This window comes from Enoplosus armatus, chromosome 16, assembly GCF_043641665.1.
Source record: "Enoplosus armatus isolate fEnoArm2 chromosome 16, fEnoArm2.hap1, whole genome shotgun sequence".
NCBI lineage: Eukaryota > Metazoa > Chordata > Actinopteri > Centrarchiformes > Enoplosidae > Enoplosus > Enoplosus armatus.
This window is the reverse complement of record NC_092195.1, coordinates 15,520,194-15,544,651: the sequence shown is the minus strand read 5'-3', so window position 1 is coordinate 15,544,651 and position 24,458 is coordinate 15,520,194. Positions and strand designations below refer to the sequence as shown.

At 38.2% G+C, this 24,458-nt stretch overlaps 2 protein-coding genes across 2 annotated transcripts; one reads left to right on the top strand and one right to left on the bottom strand.

The window, feature by feature from the left end:
- Nucleotides 1-6,078: 6,078 nt before the first annotated feature.
- Nucleotides 6,079-14,171, bottom strand: tmem268 (transmembrane protein 268). The gene is made up of 9 exons (XM_070921975.1): nt 14,099-14,171; nt 11,488-11,623; nt 10,407-10,501; nt 10,194-10,301; nt 8,904-9,056; nt 8,680-8,790; nt 7,619-7,708; nt 7,148-7,366; nt 6,079-6,691 (listed from the first exon to the last, which is right to left on the bottom strand). The coding sequence occupies exons 1-9, from the start codon at nt 14,102-14,104 to the stop codon at nt 6,524-6,526; spliced, it is 1,086 nt and encodes a 361-aa protein (XP_070778076.1). The 5' UTR covers nt 14,105-14,171; the 3' UTR covers nt 6,079-6,523.
- A 1,807-nt stretch (nt 14,172-15,978) lies between these two features.
- On the top strand, nt 15,979-23,606 carry neu1 (neuraminidase 1). The gene is made up of 7 exons (XM_070921802.1): nt 15,979-16,085; nt 17,066-17,255; nt 17,982-18,244; nt 19,875-20,057; nt 21,135-21,354; nt 22,083-22,319; nt 22,411-23,606. The coding sequence occupies exons 1-6, from the start codon at nt 15,999-16,001 to the stop codon at nt 22,301-22,303; spliced, it is 1,164 nt and encodes a 387-aa protein (XP_070777903.1). The 5' UTR covers nt 15,979-15,998; the 3' UTR covers nt 22,304-22,319; nt 22,411-23,606.
- Nucleotides 23,607-24,458: the final 852 nt, after the last annotated feature.

Here is a 24,458-nt window from a genome sequence, read left to right as displayed (position 1 = left end):
CTCCCGCAGTGTCAGACAGATGGGAAATCATGGCATATATTAGCTAGCTAACTACTCTCAATCGTTTGGAGGAAATTGGAGCACTGAAAATGCACAAACTGCTACTGCATTGCTGGCCCTCTGTGTACAGCTACACACACACACACACACACACACACACACACACACACAGCTCTGACCTAACCTGCTGCCATCAAACACACACCGACGACCAAAAACAACCAATCACAGCTGATGTTCAAACGCCAAATACACGCAGCTGTCAAATGAGGTCCAGTATTGCTGTTAGCACAGCCGCTTAATATTTACACTCAGATATGAGCTGCAAGAGGGACACAAAGCTCCTCGCATTAACAATTCATTTGACGCTGATTAATTCATACGGATGATGTAGTTAGATGAGAGGGTAGGTCGCTGGGTGTTTCAGTTTTATATATTCCAACAACAAAATCTACTCAATGGGCCCACACAGTCATTTTTAGGGTAGTTAAATGCACATTTTAGTCTTTAAAGTACAAGTATACATGTGTTTTCTTCTTTAAAAACAAAAAAAAGTGCCATGTTGAAACAGTGTGATTTACAAAGTAGTATTTTTGCTGATACACTTGGATAAACTGATCAAACTGATTTAAAGTGTCAGGGGGAGGGGGGGAGTGATCAATACACATTTAACACACCAAATGGAGACTGGACGGACTGACAGAGTGTCTAATGTAACCAAACACAGAGTATTTATTTGAAATTGGTTGTTTACATGTTACATGGACCTTTTAGCTGGATGAGATGATACATAACTTATTAATTATGTTGTTTGTTAATTTATTTAAAATCTGTTATTTATTAATGTATTCAATATCTACCCATGCATTGACTTTGTCTGCTATGATTTACAGTATATCACTAGTTTATTGCAGCTATCTGACACTTTGAAAATTGGCTTTTAAAATTTGATATCTGACGATGATGATATTGCACTTTGTAGTAACCAGATAAAATGATGCAGCTGCTTACATTCATAGTTCTTATAGTGCATGATAGATATAAATTTAAGCTGAAATAGCTTGTCTCCCAGCTGGTGGGAATATTTCCTTAAATGTCTAGAAGTGTGTGGTACAGTATTTTTCAAAATGTCGAACAAGCTACCGTCAAAACAAGAAAAGGAGACAATTTAGATGATAAGTATTTGAATCTTAGGTTTGCAAATATTGTTTTTCGCAAGTATTTTCAAAGTGTATTGGCCTATTTTGTGTTGCACATCTCTTTAGCTCTTTAATCAGTCAGACACTGTACATGAAACTTTAGTGCAACGTCACACTTACGAGGCAACATAACCCTGCATGTCATCCTCAGTTTGTTTCCATTTGTCTTAAATATCGAGGCTAGACGTGCGGCTGTGAGCTCCTATAACGTTGTTTCAACGTTCCTCATGTGAGTGTGGTTTTCACAATGCAGCATAGCTCTCAGCAGCAGGTGTGCTGTTGTTTGTAAGAGCTGTAACATTACAGTATGAACTATTTATGTGACATTGTTGGAGTTACAGGAGCGCTGAAAATGAATGTTACCAATAGGAGAGAGAGAAAATATTAATGCCTATACTGTATTGTAGCACTTTCCGCTCCATGAAATCTTTCCTCTGGTTCCCTTTTAGTCTTTCTCCCATCTACATGAGTTATTGGACCTATTAATATATCCCTTTCCTCTGTTGGTCCCTATGATGATGCTATTTTAAAAGAATTACACAGAGATATTAAAAATGACTAAAATTATGTTTGTTGACAATGAACACCAATAGATACAGTATTAATACAGTTTATTCTGTAGTTTATATATTATTGTTATCATTATTATTATTATTATTGACAACTGCATTGCATTTTATTATCACCAATGTATAATATTAAGTACATTGAACACATCTGGGCCCGTATTCATCAAAGGTTTCAAAACTACATTTAGGAATGCTCCTAAAAGCCAACGTAGTAGTAAAAAAGTGTGAAGAAAAAGACACATTTATCAAGTGACTTCCTCGTATTTACAGCAAGTAACTTTTAGGAACGGCTCTCACATGATCACTTGATTGATCACATGTATGCTCGGAGCAGGAATAGCCAATCAGAGACAAGGATTCACCCAACGACTGCCTTATTGTTTATTATTTAAAAAACAACCCTTTCATTTTTCAAAACACATGTGATTTAAATGTTTTGTAGTGTTTAAAAGTAGATTTTGTTTGTGTTGAATCTGTAATATCTCCAGTAACAATTACGTGTGAAATTAACCATCAATTTAATATATTTATGGTATATAAATATATAAATAGGGACAAAATAATAGGTAATCAGAAACTGGAACAAAAAGAAAACCAAAGTGGAGCAGAGAGGAGTGTCTGCTGCTGTACTGTAACATCCTATCAGAGATATCAGTTTAAAGCGGGAGCAATAAATAATATACTAAAATTACTTCCTTCTGAATTATTCTATATCTTCTGATAACATATTATTCATCATGACGAATAATATTAGTAGGATCACTCCAAATATGTCCCAGTTTCTGTACTAACTTAATAATTTTAAATTTAAGAGCATTTAAAGTCATAAGAATTTCAAAAAAATGCTTTTATTCTTAAAGCAATAGTTCGACATTTTGAGAATTATACGAATTTGCTTTCTTGCCAAGAGTTAGATGAGAAGATCAATACCACCGTCATGTCTGTGTGCTAAATATTAAGTTACAGCCAGGGGACATTAGCTTAGCTTAGCACAAAGACTGGAAACAGCGGGAAACAGCTAGCCTGGTTCTGTCCAAAAGTAACAAAATCCACCTACCAGCACCTTTAAATTGTTGTTTTTACACTTAAGTCTTATGTATTAGGGTTAGGGTTAGAAAAGAGATCAAATGTGTTAATTCGTGAGCTTTAGAGGTGCTAGTAGGTGGATTTTATTACTTTTTTGACAGATCCAGGCTAGCTGTTTCCCTCTGCTGTTAAGCTAATCTAACTAGCTTCTGGCTGTTGCTTCACATTTACTGTACAGACATGAGAGTGGTATCTTCTCATCTAACGCTCAACAAGAAAGTGTAGATAAGCATATTTCCCAAAATGTCAAACCATTTATTTAAGTTTGTGAGTAAAAGTGAAGGATACTTTTACACTATTAGCCGTTTGATAAATACAGGCCCTGTCCTGATATTGACACAGTGATATTTCAGTGTGTGAAGAGTAAATGAAGCACGGTGCGGTTTAGTGTTATTATTGTACAGAAGTCACTCTTAGCATATCTAGTTTATACAGCGCTAGGCTGCATCTCCCCATGTGCTTAATGATAGGACTCTTCTGTGCTCAGCAACATGAATCGTAGCTGTTTGCTACACAGCTGAAAGATGTGTTCCTCATTTTATTTAAAAAAATATTTTTGTTTTGTTCTTGAGCTTGTAAATGCGATGGGTTGCTTGTTCAAAGAGCCAAAAAATGACCTGTGTACATGTGGTTCTCTTGGGGTTTATTATTATGACTATGTTCATGGTTGTGTTGCACATGCATTGGTTGTTTCTGACTTCAGTTGTTTGAGTAATGAATAAAAGAATAATTTTGGGATGTGAACGATACGTTGGTGAAGGCGGCGTCTCATTCCTCGAGTCTGTTTTTCACCTCTCAGTCTCTCTGTGGTCTTTCCTCTCTCCCCTCATCACCAGAGTGCTATTTATAGTTGCCCCGGTTTTCTCCCACTCTGTCTCTCTTTTTCCTCTCTCTGTCACAACATGAGCTACAGTATCTCTCACCATTACTATCTTATGTTTAATCACATAAGCTTTTGCAGGTTTGAGTTTTATGGTGGTAATTATTTTCGTGCATCATCTGTATAAAAATGATGCCTTTCCATCCATGCAGCTAAATATCAAAACAAGTCATGCATACCACAACATTTTATACAGACGTTCATGGTCCCCAGAGGATAAATCCTAATGATTTATAGTGACCGCCTGACTTTTCCTGTAGCGCCACCCTGAGGTTGACGTTTGTTTTGAGTCAAATGTCTCAACAACTATTGGATGCATCGCTGTGGAATTTAGTACAAGCATTCATGTTCCTCTCAGGATAACTTATAATAAGTTTGATGATTTGTCCAATAATTTAAATACCTGAAAAACTAGCTGTACTTTGTGTTTATCGCTAATTAGCGAATGTTAGCATGCTAACACACTAAACTAAGATGAACATGGTAAACACATAGCTGTATTATAAGAACTTGCTTAACACACCCATGGGGTAAACATCGTACCTGCTTAACATTAGCATGTTAGCAATGTCATTGCCAGCATGTTGTCTTGCTGACATTAGCAGTTAGCTCAAAGCACCGCTGTGCCTGTAAGTGCAGCCCCACAGAGCCACTGGCATGCAGCTGTAGACTCTCAGTCTTATTTGACATTAGGGTTGTTTTCTTGCATCACCTTTACTGTATTTGTGTCACATAAAGATGAACATGTCCTCCCATTTGCAGCTGTTCAAATCCAAACTATCAGAATGCTATAACTACTGTACTAATGTTAAATCGGACCATAATAATAGCATATCTGTTCTGTCTTAATATGTCCTTATATCTCTTATTTCTCCATCCTATATTTTGCTGCTGTTTCATCCAGTCATTATGATTATTAGTAAAATCCTTTAAACCTGCAATGAATGTTTTTTGTTTGTTTGTTGTTTTTTGACCAGTTGTGGGGGGCCATCTGCTGAATGTAAGTCTAATATTCACTGTCTTTTAGCTCAGTTTTTAGTCCCAAAGGAATTATTTGGTAGTGCACAGTGGGTTTGTGCAGCAGTGACAGTGAACCAAGTTGTTGGACTGATAAACAATGAGCTGAAACTTACTATAAAACTCTGTAAAGCCGAAGGGAGATGCAGATTCAGGTGACAATTATCTGTAGATTCATCACTATGAGTGAAGCCTTTCACATTGTCACGCTGTTAAAAACTATAAATTACAGCCACTTAAAATACTATATTTGAAAAGGGGGAGTATGGACCCAAACAATCAGGCCAATGGAGAAGAGGTTTGAGGGAGAAACTAAAGGTGGGAGCTGAGCCAGCTTGTGTGTGCAGGATCGCAGATGGCCATTTAGCCTCCCGAGGAGAGCCAGCATCTCTGAGATCGTTTAACTTGGCCTCACGCTGCACGCCTCTCTCCTCCATCACACAATCCCAGCTTCCCCTGGGTCAGCCACGCTGGCTGTCTCGCTGTGTGTGTTTGTGTCATTCTGCAGCTCTCTTGCTGGGCTGTCATCTCAGCCACAGCATCAGGGCTGATGGGTGATGGCCAGTAATATGTGAGAAATAAACCCAGCCTCCTGTAAACACATAACGCATAGATAACTGAGCCACCTACACACATAAAACCAAAGGTGTGAGAACACATAAACAAACACCCTCGGTTCTGTGCTGCTGCTGCTGCTGCTGACACAGATAATATAGCGATAAACTAAAGCCAATGATACATGTTAGCCCCCTTTCAGCATCATTAAACACCTGCATCAAGAGGAATCTCTTTCTTTCCCTTCATGCTTCCACTGTCTTTGTGTAAACATCTCTTGTCTATCCTCCGAGCAGAGGTGGAAGAAGTATTCAGATCTTTTAGTGAGTAAAAGTCATTAGATTTAGATTTTACACACAAAACGTGATCAGTTTAAATATTCTGCTGCATAATGAGTACTTTTACTTTATTTTACTTTTAAAAAATCTAAATACATCTTCCACCACTGTCGAACCTAAGTGAAAATCCAGAGGTGTCATTAGCAAAAAGTACATAAAGTATCAACAGTAAAAGTATTCAAGATTTTTTATGTAAAATCTTAATCTGAAAAATAACTTGCAACTACAGCTGTGAGATAAATGTAGTGGAGGAAAAAGTACAATATATAATGTAGTGACGTAGAAGTATAAAGTAGCATAAAATGGAAATACTAAGTAAAGTACAAGTACCTCAAAATTGTACTGACAAAACTTGAGAAAATGTACTCAGTTACTTTCCATCGCTGGCTTCAGTTCAACCCCAAAAACAAATGGTGTAGAAAATATTGCAAATCAAACCAAAAAGAATCAATATTTATTATTTGTGCAAATAATTTAAACAGCAGTAACTAAGGCTGTGATTGTTGTGTATACAGGAGTACAAATATTGTTTTACAGCAGCTGGAATAGACCTCAGTGTGTTCTCAGCGTGACAGCATTTGGCAGGGTGCAGAAATTGTTGGGACCAAACAGACAAAGATCCCGGTGGTGCAAACACAGAGCTGGCATGAAAACGGCAGCAGAGGTACAGAAACCTACAGGCCTGAGCAACAGAGAAATCACGAGTGTGAAGCTCCAAACAGGTCCTCCACATGATCAAAATGTACCTGAAGATGTGACCTAATCCATGTTGATCTCTACATGTCACGTTCAAGAGCATGAGTGAAAAGTGTTTTTAAAAAAGACTTTAGTCCACCAGTTCCACGTGCCAGCTTCCTGGTTTGACTCTGGTCGGCTCTGTTATCGAAGGATCTTCTTTTTGATGTACTGGCATAGGCAGAAAGGGGCGGTGGCACAGTGGTTCCTCCGGGGGCGTAGGCGGTGGTGTGATGGTCCTGACAGCCTCTCCGAAACCAGCAGCTTCACGTAAGCTGCACTGTAGGTCATCAGAAGCTGGTAGGCTTTAGCCTGCAAAAAAAAGCACATTAACACTTATAAGTTCTACTACAAACTACAAGTAACTGTAATTAAACATTTGAAGCAAAAAGCAAACTTCATGTTGGTGATATTTTGTTTCTGATCTTCGTTTTTGCTGCTGGTGAAGCTAAAGACAAGTATATATTATACTCAATAAAGTCACTAACTAACTAACTAAATAACTAATGGACTAACTTCACAGAAAATTTAATTATTCTAAATAACAGCATTAAATAAAACAAATAAAACAAAAATATATTGTACATGATTGAAAGAAAATGAAGGTCCAGAAACCTTAAAAACATTTATTGATGCAGCTTACATGCACATATTTTTACATATGCTGATTCCGATGTATCTATAGTAAAACAATATTGCTGACATATCGATCAGGCTCTAATATAAATTGTGGGAACAGAGAAGACTTGCAGCATCGTGTCTCTTTACCTGAGCAGGTAGCGATGCATCAGGGATGAGGCTGTAGTTGGTGGTGACTTTGGCGTCCTCCCGCTGGCTGGGTGAGGTACTGCAGCTCACCTCCTCATGTCTCAGCAGGGGCCTCTGTTCGTCTGAGCTCTCCTCCACATCTGACTCTCCGACCTCGGGGTCAACAGCCGTGACCTCGGCCACGAGGACGAGGTTGGACATTTTCTTCTTCAGTTTTTTCTGGTGAAAGTGTGGCATGGAGTGGATCTTAACTTCCTCCACAGTGCATGAGAATGAGAAGCTATGAAATGTGAGGCTATCCTTCAAAGACTAAATTTCTGTTTGCCCAAAGTCCAGAAATAAATATCCTTTCAACAGCCCCTAGAATTATGTTTCTATTGATTTTGAGGGAGGACTAACATGGGAGCACAAGCAAAATCGATAAAGCAGCAGGAGAACAAACACAGCGACAGATGTACTCGACTTACTCACCTGGGTGTCATTCGCCACAAAGCTGCGCTCCTCTAAAGTTTCAGTCAGTGCCCTCAGACAGCGGGACATGTCCCAATACACAAAGAACAGCTGCAGAGAGACACGGAGAGATGAATACAGGAGTATTAGAAGCTGCAAAATGATTTTGTTGTTTGTTACTGATGTACTAGTCTTGTTCCAAACCACCCACATCTCAACTTCTGCCGAGTTTTATTTCAAGAACATTTTTATTGATCACATAAAGCTCTTAACACCTACATTATTAATGGAGATGTACTCCAGTACAAGCACATTTCATTTGATTTATTTTGATGATTTATTACCCTTACCCTATTTATTACCATAACCCTCCTTTTTATGCCATATTGCAAGTGAAACTGACTTATTGATCTTGAAGTTCTTGAAGATGGATTTCATGCTGTGTGTTGTGGCCTATGTGAGCAAACCCACACAGTTCCAGCTTTTTCTTGTAGCAGGCCCTTTGGTCAATAAAACTAAAGAAATCCACTGATCGCTTCATCTTCACAAACTCATGTTGCGCGGGCAGACATTGTCCAAACCCCCACAACTTTATTTTACATTCAAGTGGAGATCCCAACATTTCAAAAGATACCAAACATGGAAATGTCTATAAAGTGAAGAATTTTTGATGTATGGTGCAGCCTCAAAGAATGACATATTTGAACATTTTACTACTTTCTACTGCTAATAGGCGGCTTCTGGTGTGTATTTGCTTTGTCAGTGTTGTGTTGCTATGCCTGCTGATATGTTACCACATGGTTTTGCTGTATCATTCCTCTGCCTTCTTGTTTCATTATTCTCTGTGTCATATATTATCACTATCATCCTGTTGTTTCATCTTCATGTTCTCCCACAACATAAAAAGGTGAAACTAAGAAAGGAGACATCTGCAGGAGTACCACACACTAACAGCTGTGTATCAGCCTCAACAATATCCAACAGTAGACATGTACAAATGTAGTATACAAAGAATTAAGTACACTTCTGGCACATATGGAAACTCGTATTGTCACAGTTTCAGTTGCTTTTGTAAGAACAACCTGCATGTTTCCAGTGCAGTTCTGCACCCAGTCGGCCACGGCCACCAGCAGCTTGTGTTTCACCATCCTCTCATTCACCTGGATTAACCGAACGTCTAAATTCATGTTAATCTGCCACAGAAACAGACAAATAAGTATGAGAATCAGTTACAGTTATTTCACATTTCAGATTTGTACTTATATCAATACTGAAACCACTGTAGGAACATAAAAAAAAACCTTACCTCCTTGTTACTGTGGTGGAGGACAAAGATGATGGCAGTGGTGAGGAAGATGGAGACCAGGCTGACAGAGAGACAGAGGACCCAGTAGTCACGGACAGTGATGTAGAGGTGGAGGGTGGAGAACACGGCGCACCACACCACCACATACAGCACCTGGTGGACGGAGAGGAGGGGTTGTAAATATTAACTACGGTACCAAAAGCATGAAATATTTGGTCGACAGTTCTACATTTTGTAAAAATATGCTCACTCACTTTCTTGCCAAGAGTTAGTTGAGAGGATCGATATCAATCTCATGTTTGTCCATTAACTATGGAGCAGGAGCCAGTTAGCTTAGCATAAAGAAAGCAGGGGGAAACAGCTAGCCTGGCTCTGTCCAAAACTCACAAATATGCCTACCAGCACCTCTAAAGTTCACTATTTAACATGTTATATGTCTTTTGTTTAATCCATAAGGTTACCAGGCAACCAGGCTCCATGAAGTCACTACAAGTGGCCTCCGTTCCTCAAGAAATAGTTTAAGCATGTAATGTACAAATTACACAAACAGCATTTAAGAGCTGCAGCGCTTGTTGGCAATTTTTAACCAATTTGGACAGAGCCAGGCTAGCAGGCTTCCCCTTTCTTCCATTCTTAATTCTAAGATAAGATAATTACCTCCTAGCTCCAGCGCTGTAGTTGATTCAAATGTGATTCACAGGCACTGTTGCACACAGTTACACAGTAACATTGTTTATGCCGCAAAGGTCATATGAGCAGTCTTAAAGGGGCCCTCCCCTGATTTTACATATCAGTTTACTGATCATATGGAGGACTACCCAGACAATAAAAACAGGGGTCAGAGACAATAACCCCTCGTGATATCATTTGGATTATGTCGGCTTAGGGATAGGGATAGACTTGAGTTTTTTAACAGAAAGCCTGGGGGCATGGAGTTTGAAAGACGTGGGTGTTTATCAGACAGGAAGAGTCTAATGAAAGATACTATTAAGTTGAATTATTGGAAATTGCAATGTTTTTTTGTGGATTGACTCAAACTTGGGAATAACAGGCTGGATATTTCTTCCTCTTCTGCTTCGATTTTGACCATCTGTCTCTTGTGCAAGTTCCCAAACTTTATGAAAGTGTAATACTAAATCGCTAGAGTGCCCAAACAGAAAACAGAAGAAAAAAAAAGTGGAAAAGCACGAGGGAGACATGAAAGAAATGTGTTGAGAGAGTTGAAACTGCAGAGCAAAAGAGAGATGGATATTGTCAGAATAAGTAATTGGCAAGACTGGACGATCATACCGGTGCCATTATCAAATGGAAGAGAGCCGAGTTGAAAACCATGTATCTCCTGACTGAGGGGACGTCCAGAGCTATCTTCAGTGGAGCCTCCATGTCTCTGACTGGAATCTAATAGGATAGAAAAATTTAACAAATTAACAACCTGATTAAAGGCAGATTTAGACAAAGATATCTGGATTTTGCAGTAACACAGTAGGTCTTTTGTGTGCTGACCTGAAAGCCGTCATTCTCCAGTTTGGCACGGCACAGAGACAGATCAAAGCTGGGGTTTAGCGTCGAACAGCTCGGCATTGCCAGAACACACTGACCTGAGATTGAGACAGAAAGAGAGAGAGAAAGAGAAAGAGACAGGATCACCGTTACATAAATGCTGAAAATAGTAGTGTGACAAGAATCTGTACTTGTCTGAAACACTTGTTAAAGAATTTTTTGAAAATAACGAAGAAGGAAATGTATAGTATAAAAATGGGTATTAGGTATAAAATGAGAATCAAAAGCAGCAGTATATGGCAGCAGTAAAAAGCAAACACACTGAAAAAGAAACTAAAAACAACACAAACACAAAACCAGGGCAGTCAAATATAAATAACCCCTAAAATCTCGCTGACCTTACGCGAGCCAGTTAGTACAAACTCAAGCTGTTCAGAACTTTACTTTAAGATCCCAAAGTGTCCATACATAACAAGTATGTTAGGCCCCTTATGGGGAAATGTGTAAAAATAAAGCCCCAGACATTTAATGGACTGGTGCAACCATCCCTGGAGCCTTGGATTCAAACATTTCAGTCACTGTAAACATGATATAACTTGCTGGAACAAAGCTGACAGATAATTTACATGTGATACTACAAGGCAGCGTGGAAATAATGGATACTAAGTAGTTCAGATCTCTCAATAACATCTTTTCATGTCTGTTTACTGGTATCTAAAACTCGTGAGCGTGACATTATGGTGACTACATGGTGATAATCTTTCTCTAATGCTGTAGAAGTACTGGTACATTAAAGGGTTGGTCATGAGGAAATCTAAAAATAAGACTTGTGCAAGACACGTCTGATACTTGTTGGCCTTTTATTAAATATCAGATTTGTCGATGCTGTCCACTGCCAATGTGATGGAGGGTCTTTGAGTCAAAAGCTACACAAGTAAACAATTTAAATGCAACAATATGTAGGGTATACGTATTGGATCCATGTTCAAGTTAATTATCCCAGGTGAGTCCTTCTGATCTGAGAGTAGTAGTTTTTTTGCACCACAATTTACCAAATAAAAACAAATAAAGAAGCAGCTGTTACCATTTGACCAGTTGGGTCTGTTGTTGTTGGCCTGCGGCTGAGCTTTGGTTTGCCTCATTTGAACATCCACCTCCCCCTCCTCCATCACATGCCCAAGTCCGCTCTTGTCCTCCATCATCTCAGCGGCAACCACATCCTAAAGAGGAAACAAAGCATGAGATAGAAAGAACATCTGGGAATAACTTCACTAACAGCTGCTGTCTTATTATGAACAGGACATTTCATACAGACATTTTCTTACAGACATTTCTTGTTGGTTACGTGAGAAAAACGGAAAGTTCCTCAGAGTCCTAAGGCCCTGAAACCTGTTACTTAAACATCGCTGAAACGTTCATTTCAAGTCAGAACAAAAGAGGATCTAGTGGTGTCATGTGACATCAGTCATGCATCACTTAGCAAATGCAAAAAATAGTCACAAAAGAAACTGCGACAGAAGTCATGACCTTAAGTCTGTAGGTGAAACACTCCTAAATAACATTATGATATCAGTGTCACTGTGACTGATACAGCAAGATGACACATTCATTATTCAGGAGCAACACTGTCGTAAGAATTTGGAGGAACTTAGTGAGACAGCATACCCCATCGTGTAAAATAAAGGAGAGGCATACATTTATTAATCTGGAGGTGTTTCCTGACACAATTATTCCCAAGTAAATTGCCCATCAATCTGAATCAGTTGTAACATGAGAGTGCATGAAAACTAGTTAACGTTTGCAAGTGAGAGGAGAAGTCGAAATAGTTAGCTAAAGAGTAATAAACGGTTAAAAATACTTCTAATTCTTATTGACACAGTGCTTGTCTGCTGTGTGTTTCTGCACCTTTCTGTCTTTGCTGCTGTGACTTGTAAATGTCCCTGCTGTGGGATTAATAAAGTCTATCTTAATCTTAATCTTAATCTTAAAAGAGTTTAAATAATGAATAGGCATCTGAAATAGTTATCTTAAAGAAATGGATGTGAACTGTTGAAATAGGCTAGTTAGCTAAAGTAATAAAACCATTGAAATAGTTAGCTAAAGGTAATGGATAAACAGTTGAAATAGTTAGCTAAAATTAGTAAAACACCTGAAATAGTTAGCTAGTTAGCATTAAAGGTAATGGATAAACAGTTGAAATAGTTAGCTAAAATTAGTAAAACACCTGAAATAGTTAGCTAGTTAGCGTTAAAGGTAATGGATAAACAGTTGAAATAGTTAGCTAAAATTAGTAAAACACCTGAAATAGTTAGCTAGTTAGCGTTAAAGGTAATGGATAAACAGTTGAAATAGTTAGCTAGCGTTAAAGGTAGCAAACTAAAGTTAGCTAATAAATACTAATAAAACAGTTGAAATAGTAAAATGAATAATAAACAATATTACTTAATTTTGCAGTTTGTCAGTGTGTAGCCAATTTAAGGTACTTAACACACTACAGGTTAGTTTAATAGTAAAACATTGCATCATGTTTTATAAGCTACTCAGCTACTAAAAAGCCCAATATATACTACATCTCTGAAATGTAGTAGGAATAAAGTACAAGTACCTCAAAATTGACCTTAAGTGCAGTACTTGAGTAAATGTACCAGGTTACTTTCCACCACTGGCTTTCAGGCCTTTACTCCAATGAAGTGATGGTGATCTGCTTGCAGAACATTACAGCAAGAGGCTATCATCCTCTTCTAGATTTAAGTGAATTTACATTTTTATGAGCCCTGAGAGTTGCCAATATCTGCACTGCCTTTAGAGTAAAATGTCCATAATGTCATGTTTTATCATGGCAGCTGTGGCTCCGTCTGTTAATAGAGGATAAGAGGTATCTGTAGTCGTGACCTCAACAGCACATTTGTGATCCTTTCAACTGCCTAACGTCTGTGAAAGAAAGACAAAATGATACGATATAGACAAAACCAGCAGTCTTTCCGTCTCACACTCTCGTCTGCCTGCCCGTGACAGTGCCACATTTTAGCACTGAAGTGTGACAACTGTTTGCAGCGGTTTGTGATGTCAGTTTATCCCCCTCAGTCTAACCTCTTTCTCAGCCCTCCCCTCACACACAGGCCTCCTCCCTGCCTTTATCTACTCTCTCATTTTCACTTCCTTCCCTGTAAATAAGGTCACACTCTGACTCTGGACAAATTTATAATTTCCTGCTCACACTGCACCCGCTCAAATAAAATAAATAATATTGTTCACATGCGTGCAAACAGAAAGCTGCGTCCAAACACAGGCAGCATCTGCAGCGTTTCACAGCTAGATAGAGGAAACAGCACAGTTGTCTTGAACTCACAATCTGTTATCTTAAAATTGCATCTTGTCTGTTGTCGTGTGTTGCGTTGCACATTACTGAACCTAATTTATTACAATCACTTTGTATTTATTTCTACTCCAGGTTGCGTCTATTTCGGGAGAAAAATCAACAACTTACAATAATTAATCTCCAAAAAAGTTGATATATTTTTTGCAATTAGCTCTCATTGGTTGTAAGGGTGTATTAAAGGGGAAGCCACGCATGTCGCATTTCTTTCTGCGCATTTAAAAAGCTTGTAGGTTTCATTTTAGCTCACATGTATGCCTTGAAACCAAAACAAACATGAATATGAAGTCCACGTTTCACATGATCAAACACATCTTACCTGCATTTTAGATGAAAGTCCATCACGTCAACAAAGCTGTGATGATTAATATTATTCCCCTCTCCGTCCTGTTGTCACATTTGTTTCCAGAGAAAATGTCCACCTCTGTAGTAGATCCCTTGTAAGCAACAATGTCTTACAGCACATACAGACTGTGGCGTATGTTACTTTCACACTCAAATGTGTCTCAGCAGAGTTTCTGTCCTTCCTCTCTCTCTCTCTCTCTCTCTCTCTCTTAGCGTGTGACTCAGATCAGGTCGGCCTCATGACTACAGGAATGTGGTTTGTGGTTCTCAACACAGAAAAGAGGGTGAACAAAGTTAGTTCATCCACTTTTTTTTATATACAGGCTAATTATGAAAAAAAAAAAAAGCCTATTCAAACCCTATTTTGATGTTATTGGGATTTTGTGTCATGGACTAAAGTCTGAGATGAGATGTTATCTTACGGGCATTTTTGGAGAGAAGCCAGTTTGTTTTAATTTGCATCGTGTTGCAGGTGTACTGGAACTGTCACACATTAACTCATAAAGACCAAAGATAGCAGTGGATCAATGGGGGGGGGGGGGGGGGAGTACAAATTCATACACACACGTTAACTTTACTGTACTTGAGAGGGGGCTATGATATGCAACACAGGTCCCTGGCTGGAATTGAATTGCTCTTAATTGATATGTGCCTTAACCTAACTAGGCTACCACCTTGATGCTCCGCTGTTCATATTTTTAACCATAGCCCTAAAACCATACCTTGAAATACATGTTAGCATTCAGTGTTTTTACACCTGACGCACAAAACTGCTAATTTAAGGTTTGCACCGACACTACAGCCTTTTCTCATTGTTCTTGTGTGTCCCTGTCTGTATGTATATTTTAACTTATTTTCTACCGTTTTATCACTCTGTACAACACACTGAATTGCTTTAGATAGATAGATAGATAGATAGATAGATAGATAGATAGATAGATAGATAGATAGAATCCCAATGGGGGTATTGCATTTTTGTCACAAGGATATTACTAAAAGCTGCACAATAAGGTGCATAATTGTCTTTGTGGGTTGTGTTGTTTTAGGAAACTTTCGCCCCCTTGTGGATAAAAGTAGCAAGTGCATTAACATAATGCTCTTGTGATATTTAAAGAACATAACCAGAAAATTAAATGTATAAATTACCTTAAATAAATAACACATAGTCCAAACAATATTAGATGTGTTTTATCACAAGGTCTGTCAGCTCATGTATCTATTGAAATGTAACAACAAACACTTGAACATCATTCAGCAGCTGCATAAGGTTTTATTATTGTGTATTAAAATATAATTCCAAATTATTTAAAATAGCCAATATAACTAATATAACTTAAAAAATGAAGAACAATCTTTAAAAAAAGATGATTATGAAAATACAAAATAAATAATACCTTTGTTCAGGAGACTCAGTGAACGACTCTTGTTTTGTAAAAACTTTATTAACCAAAATAAGTTTCCATTATCCATTTGTCATAACAACCGTGTATAAAAACTGAAATGTGTATAAAAAATGAAATTATACAAAGGACAAGAACAGTAAAGGCGAAAAAAGCAAAACTATATAACTAGCTAACAAACTGTAATTATTATATTTTTGTGTTACTATGTTTTGTGTGTAACATTAACAGTTTCCTGTTTTATTTTGGCGTGCGACGGTCGCAGCTGTGACGGTAGTCACGTGACCGCCCTCCTTGGTCATATGACTAGATGTATAGCTGCTGCATTCTGTATCGCGGTGTGGATGAGCTAGAGAGACTATTTCCGCCTTTATGTCTCTGTCTGTGCGTTTTTGTGGATTTATTTCCAAACCGATCTCAGTACTTTAATGTAAACTCTCTGTCGGGATGAAGAAGACGGTTTCAGGATCTAACATGGAAACAGGAAGCCGGCTCGCTGCACTGTCGTTACTTTTCTCCGCCGTGTTGTCTCCCTGTGTTTGTGTCATCAGCCCTGAACAGGTACAGTGAACTCCCATCAGGACAAACATCACATGAATACGTTACAACACAGTACAGTAGCTCTGCTGTATGTACAAATGTTGATTAAGCTGATGATGTGAATGTGTGTTTCAGCTTCATCATTTCAACTGACTTTTTTTTGAGGCTTTAACATGTTTCTATTATTTTGTCCGGCCTATGCATGCCTTTATGAGTTTTTCATTGGTGTAAGACGTATTCAAATCATTTACGTAAATAAAAGTGGTGATACCACACTACCACAAGTAAAGGTCCTGCCTTCAAAATGTCACAAGTAAAAGTACAAATGTAATGTCAGCTAAATTTACTTGTATTAAAAGTAAAAGTATTTGTTTGTCAGAACGGTCTCTGTTATTGTTATATCACTATATAACTGGATGCATCAACATGTAAACGGCACTTTATTATATACATATTATAGCTGGTTGAGGTGGAGCTCATTTCAAATGGTTTGTATACTTTTGGGTAGTTAAATCCATAACAGCATCATATTATATATACCGATTGCACGTTTTGTTCGTAAAATCCTGGTCTGAAAAGTGACTAGTAACTAAAGCTGCAGAGTAAATGTAGTGCAGTAAAAAGTACAGTATTTGCCTCTGATATGTAGTTGAGTAGAAGTAGAAAGTAGCTTGAAAGTACTGAAGTAAAGTACAAGTTCCTCAAAATAAGATTTATGTGCTGTACTTGATGTACTTAGTTACATGCATACATACCACCACTGTTTATAGTAAGAATAAATAAGTTTTTGCAGCCTTGTGGTTGGGATTTGGGAGTGACATAAAATATACTTCCTGAACTGAGCATGTGATGTAACCTGACACCTGCAGCTATTGTCATCGCTGGTCAACTTGTTCTACCTGCAGATGACTGAACTCTTTCCCCCTCCCTTAGTCAGCCGGTATGTCTCTACCTCCACTCCCTCTCTTCATTTCTCTGTCTTCTCTTTCTTTGTGGTCCAGATTGACCCTCTGGTGTATGAGGAGCAGCTGCTGTGGGTGAGCGGAGCCCAGGGGGAGGTGAGCACCTACAGGATCCCTCTGCTCACCTCAACCCCCAAAGGAAGCCTGCTGGCCTTCGCAGAGGGCAGGAAGTCGTCGGCTAGCGACTTTGGAGCAAAGTTCATTGCATTGCGGCGGTCCACAGACAAAGGCAGGACGACCACCAGACAGTCATGCAATCAGAAAGAGTTAGATACACACACAGACAGTACAACGGTTAACAGTCACTTAACCTTATATAGTTTCCTGGTCACTGCTTTAATTATCTTAATTCATTTTACAGCTTAATTAATATGCTGCATTTTCACTTGTATTATTACATAAGTTGGTTATCGTCAAATTTATCAGAAAATAATAGCAAAAAAATAATATTTCATTTGATTTTTCTATCCACAGTGGATAGAATTTCCTTGCGGTAAGAATTTTTTTGAAGAATGAACCTTCAAGCTCAATATACAGAAACTCACAGGAGCTCAAATACAGGAAGTCTCAGCAGTCGGACAGAAATAAGGTTTCTTCTGGACTAGAGTATGAAAACTCAATAAAACATAATCTCAGACAAAACATGAACATCAAGACAAAAACATAAAATATTTGTTTTTACAGTTAGTAATTTGGCGGACGCTTTTGTCCAAAGTACAAATGAATATAATGTGCCTAAAATGAATGGGTGCATTATTTTACTGTAAAGAACAATCTTATGGCCACGAAAGCTGGAACAGAAGGAGGGAAACTAATGTGACTTGTTGTGGTCTATGAGTGGAAAAAATAACCAAAATACTCAATAGAAAAAGTCTGAAGTAAAATGGTTGGATTTGGTGTAAAAGTAGTCAGAATTGGTGTTTCAATCCTCTCCTGTTCCTCCTCCTTCCTCCAGGAGCCACCTGGTCCCCGACCACATTTATTGTCGACGATGGAACGAAGCCGGACGGCCTGAACCTGGGCTCGGTGGTGATGGACGAGGAAGCGGGCTCTGTGATCTTGATCTACAGCATCTGCTTCCACCTCTACCTCTGCCAGCCGGCCAGCACCATGATGGTGGAGAGCCTGGATGACGGCCTCAGCTGGAGCCCGCCCAGAAACCTCTCGGTCCAGCTCGGAGTCAAGACCTTTGCCCCCGGGCCGGGCTTTGGCATTCAGGTGAGAGAATGATACAATATCAAAGTGTTAGAAGCCATGGCTGAGCTGTTTTCTAGCTGTAAAGTGAGCTAAATTACCTTTATGCTTGGTTTTACTGTGATTATACGCTGCTGACAGGTTAGTCATTCACGTCACGTACTAGTGGTGATTACAGGTGGTAAAGTGAGATTTTAAAGTCACAACAACCTTATCTACCTCCTGCAGGGATATTGTGATCATCTTTGGCTACAGGGTTGGAAAATTCTGAGTTCACACGCCTTCATCACACCTGAGTAATTATGCTAAAGCAAGCGTTGGATATAGTTTAGCGCTTGAATTTGACTGATCCTGATGGAAAAAGAGAGAAGAGGAAGTGTATTTTACACATTAAAGGTGCCACATTATTCTGTAAAATTTAAAGAAGTGAAAACTATCTTAGTTCTAGTTTCAAGCTCACCGCATGTTTTTTCTGTAAAACTGGTCTGTATAACAGCTTTAAGTACAGTTGGTTGACAAAATAATGTAAACACGTCGTGAACTTTGTTCGAAAATAAATTAAATTGTCTTAAAGTCAGAAGTAACTTAATTACAGTCAGAAACACTGCTACAAACTAAGTTTTGTGAGGCCAAGGGACCAAATACTCTGCACCTACAGTATATTGTGGGCACACTTCGTCTAAAAACTGGTGGTAAAATATGCCAACGTCAGACAAACTGTATCCTCAAAGAGAAACAGCAGTCACAAGATGAAACTAACCAACAGAGACATAATGGACACGTGATGGACATAGTATATACTAGAGGATTGACAAATGCTTCTATAGTTAGCATGCAATATATATAATATATATATATACATATATATATTTAAATATGTTATTTTTATCTGTTAATTGGAGTTTGTATTGTGTGATATTGACTCATCACAGATGATGTGCTGCATATGAAATAAAACAGTGCTTAATGTAAAAGAATAGCTTGAGATCATTAACAAACAGTTACATTATACATAGGTTTCCCAGCCCTACTATAGTAGTAGTTAAGTTACTTGTTTATCTATAAAATCCATTCTGTAAGTGCTAATATGATGATGGCATAATAATTAGCTCAACTTTGTTTGTATTAAACCTGTTGAACCTGCAAAATGTAAACAGCTGTTATTTGTGTTTGTCCAGATTGCCTCTCCTAATGTGTGCCTTGTTAAATTGCATCACGTTTATAGAATAAATTGGACTTGGAAGCTTTATTTTTGCACGTTGACTGCATTAGAAACTGACAGTAGTGCATTTGAAATGTTCGCAGCAACAGAATCATTATATAATTTCAGGAGAGTTGTAATTGTGCAAATTAGTTGCATATACATCATCCACAGTCTGAGCTGAGCATCTGTGTAGCCATTATGAGCTATTATGTTTGTGGATGTCCATGCCAGTTTTTAGGACACTAAACCGTCTGTTGCATTGCAGCAGATTAGCCACTCTGGATAATTATTATGGTTTGTTTGATGAGATGTTGATGTCTTCCTAGCTGGCATTATGTGTTTTCTGTGTTCAGTAAATCTGTTCTGTTTTGTTTTTATTTTGAGGTCATACAGACATAATTTTCAGAATTAGATGAAGTTATTTGCCCTTTTTGTGTCTTTGTGCAACAGAAGCGCTACAGCCCCTATAAGGGGAGACTGGTGGTGTGTGGTCATGGTACATTGGAGGGAGACGGAGTTTTCTGCATCCTGAGTGATGACCACGGACGCAACTGGTACAACGGTGCCGCGCTGAAAAGCATCCCGTACAACCAGAAGAAGAAACCACAGGACTTCAACCCTGACGAGTGCCAGGTACGTTTGCTGCTGTTTGATGATCACATCTTCTTCGACACCTCACTGTAGTCCCGTTACACTGCTGGAATGAGTTAATGGTGATATGTTGGTGGCATTTTAACATAGTAGAATATCAATGCTGAATCAAAAAAATACCAATTGGACTCCTTTGGCTCCATGAAGATGATCAAAATGTGATATGACTTCGTACAACAGCAAATCATATTTTCTCAGAATTAAAAAGTTGTCCACAATGAGGGTCTCAGTTGTCCAGTCATATGCTCATCAGCAGTCTGAAGTGCTGTGAGGGGAAAAACATCAGTGACTGGAAAGCAAAATTAACTTTCCTTCGCTTCCTGATGCCCTAATAGGTGTTATGTTATACACTCACTATTTGAGACATTTCAATAGTAAATATTCAGACAGTTGCACTCTAGTCATAAATGGGTTTGTATATTAACAATGAACAAAATGCCCAATTTTGCAGCTCTACTGACTTTTTTAGCCTGTTCTTTGTTTTGGTTCTTTACGTCCTACAAATTTACTATATGGTTCAGTGCTCTTATCAACCCAGTTTCCAGCAGATGTTGGCAGGCATTTTATTACTATAAGAAAATATAAATATAATATAATCCCACTGTACGCTACCTGTCCAACAACAAACAGCAGACAGACAAAGAAAGCAACAAGTTGTTGAAGAAAGTTGAATTTCTAGCAGTTAAAAGAGGAGTTGGAGTTAACGGTGTTAAGTTAATTCATACTTAAATTTGTCAATTGGACTGAAATATGACTCCAAATGAATACTAATGTTGCATTGTGTCTGCTGGATATGTGAATCGTTTCCTGACATGTTAGCCAAAACAACTTTATTAGGGCGGTTTATCTGTCAGCTTGTTGTGGAGTTCCTCTGCCCTCTAGTGCCCAAAAACATGCAGCTGTAAAATGTATATTTTAAAACCCCTGGCAGTTATCTTAACCGCTGTGTAATGATACCAAGGTGTGATGATAAATCAAATAAATAATGAATGTTCAACATCACTCCTTCTGATACCTTTTTAAATCACAGCATCAGATAACCCTTTTTGCTCTCTGCAGCCGTTTGAGATGATGGACGGCAGCATCGTCATCAACGTGCGCAACCAGAACAACTACCACTGTCGGTGTCGCATTGTGATACGCAGCCGTGACGGTGGATTGACCCTGCCCATAGATGATCTGTACTTTGACTACACGCTAGTGGATCCTGTAGTAGCAGCTGGAGCTCTGCAGAAAGAAGGAGTGCTCTACTTCACCAACCCCTCCAACGACCAACACAGTAAGAACCACAGTCTCGTCTTCCTGCACTCAAGTAAAAGTATTATCAGCAAGATGTACCTACACTACTCACAAAAAGTTAGGGATATTCAGCTTTCACATGAAGTCGATTCACATTGAGCAGAAATGAGGAATGAGATGAAGAAATTACCATTGCATGCTTCAACTTAAATGCCCTACTTTCATGATATAATATCACTGTAGCATGACCTTTTTACATTTTCCATAAATTTCACCCGAAAGTCGAATATCCCTAACTTTTTGTGAGTAGTGTAATTTATCAAAAGTAAAAGTATTTTACACAGGGTGGAGGTTCGATCCCAGTTCCTCTGTCCACATGTCGAAGTGTCCTTATGTAAAACACTGAACCTCACATTGCCCCCAGCACCTTGCATGGTAGCTCACTGCGATCGGTGTGTGAATGAAAGAAAGAACTTAACGTAAAGTGCTTTGGGGAAAAAAGCATTATATAAATGCAACCATTTACCATTTAATCTATAACAATGCATCATATTTTGTAACTTGATCATGTGTTTTTTATGTTAAATCTTACTACGTAAAGTAACTATAAATGTATATAAATGTAGTGAAGTAGAAGTACACAGAAGATTGAAATGTAAATACTCAAGTACCTCAAAATTGTACCTAAGTACAATACTTGAGTAAATGAGGTCCATGTTAAGAAAGAATTGTGAATGATCATACTGATGTCTTGCATTACCCCCTCAGGAATTAACCTGACCTTACGTTGGTCGGTGACTAATGGTACGTCTTGGGAGGATAAAGCTGTGCAGATATGGGCGGGGCCAAGCGGCTACTCCTGCATCACATCACTGGACAGCGGTTCTACAGAGGATCGGAAGTACATCTTTGTCATCTATGAGAAGGGCCACAAGGACTATGACGAGACTCTCTCGTTCGCCAAGATCCACCTATATGGTGGCCGGTAGAGCACACGAGAGGGAGGTAAGCAGAAGAGCATCAACAGTTAAACAAGCTACGAGTCAAAAAAATATCTGAGCATGACTCTTAATTTCACCTTGTGTTTGTCTCCCAGATTCAAATGTAGGAGGGAAAGGGAAACTCCCACGTCTTTCTCAGGAAGAACATAAGAGACTTTTTAAAAACTCATTTTATGATATTAAATATGGAAAAATAGGAGGCTCTGCACCATGAATGTCCCACAGTTGATTAAGTAGCAAGTCTCATGTCTGTTTTTCTGTGTTTGGATATGCCTCCAAGTGTGTGTTTTTGCTCAAAGAAAATTTGCACAGCCACAATGTTTTGTGAGTCACCTGTTCTTAGAAAGAAGAAAATATGACCAATGACAGTTTTGGAGAAATGTTGAAGATTGTTTTTCATACCAGGTACACGACCAAGCAACTTAAACCATACTGTCATATACACATCATCTGTTTTGAAGTTGACAACAACACCTACATTTTACAGTAAATGATGATGACAGCTGTATTGTCGGGTCTCATCAAATGAATATGATGTTAATGCAATATAGATTTAAAGCACCTCTGGCCTAGATCATCTATCAGATTCAAATCTTATATGGGTCTGTGCTTGTAATTAAAATTAGGATTTTTTCGCCTTTATTAAGATTGTGCCATGAATACATGCTGATTAAAATTGGTTCTGCCTTTGTAAAACCAGAAAATGTGTAAAATAATGTTAATAGCCTTTTGTTATGAGACTGCACTGCTATTTCCTTAGAAAAACAATAATTAAAAAATGAGGTGTGTGTGTGTGTGTGATTGAATGTGAGATTGAAGAGGTAAGTACATAATGCACCCAAAGAATCCTCTTTTGTACTTGTGCAGAATGTCCTCTGATATTTTGTAATCAGCCTGAACTCCACTCAGCAATATTTTATTTTGAAATCAAGTGTCCATTCATGTCCTGTATTACCAACATTGTACACAGGGTTACATTGTTTTCATGCCGGACATTATCTGATCTGTACTGATCTGTAGAATAAATAGATGATTTCTAGCAATTGGACGTATACCCTTTTTATTTGTTATGGGCACGGCGGAGCTGAGTTGCAGTGAAAGAAATCTTAGAATTGACTTCCTGAGCAGCAACTGATGGGATGTGGCATGAATTCATGCATTTTCTCATGAAAGACCCAGACAAATGCTTTATGTCAGTGATTACAACTCAACAGAACACAAGGGACTTGATTTTAAAAAAGGGTTGGAGAAAAATATCTGAATTTACAATAAACAATATGCACTGACTTTATATTAATCACTGTACAGGTGTCTTTTCTCTGCATGTCTCTCCAATATAACTTCTGTGTACTGAAGGTTTTTCCTGTGAAGAACAATTAACATTTTTTTTTTATTTACCCACAGTTTTACATGAGAAATGTTATTTTGGAATAAATAATTAAAATGGATGTGCTGATTATTCCAAAATGAATTATTGTTAGGATATATATCATATATGGGAGACCATGAAATTTGGATAAAAGTAAGGGAAGATTTTCGATTTTACATTTAAGTTTATAGCTTTCAATGCTGGGTCTTACATCCAAAGAAAAGCAAATCATCATCAATCCATTGTACCATATGTGTGACCTCAGATACCCTCAATGCTCTTTCTTTTATAGACACATTTCTCTGCAGCCTTTTAGTATGTTTTTCTTTGCAGAAATATGAAGTTGATGTTTGCAAAGCATTTCTCCTCTTCATTTCTCATAATGGTAATTATGACAAAGTATCTGACTGGTACGCCAAATACAGTAAATTACATTTTAATTGAGAGCAGTCTACACGTATTTAAATTCATACTCAATCCGTAAAGCAATGGAAGTTATTTGATTAACGTTTATTTCAAAGGGTGCTTGGCCAGCGTTTTTTAAAAATTAGAGTCGCGTTTTTTTCCCAAACTGTAGAGGTCCCGAACAGCTTCCATCTCACGAAATTACCCAGTAGCCGTTGACGGCTCTTTAGGTGACGGATCGAGTCCAGTATCACAATTTTCTTTTCACCTTTTCATTTATTTTTTGGGAAAAAAAGAAAAGGAGTGCAAGTAAGCCCAATACCTTCCTTGTCTATATAGGGCTACCAATTTCTAAGTTAGTGCGATCTA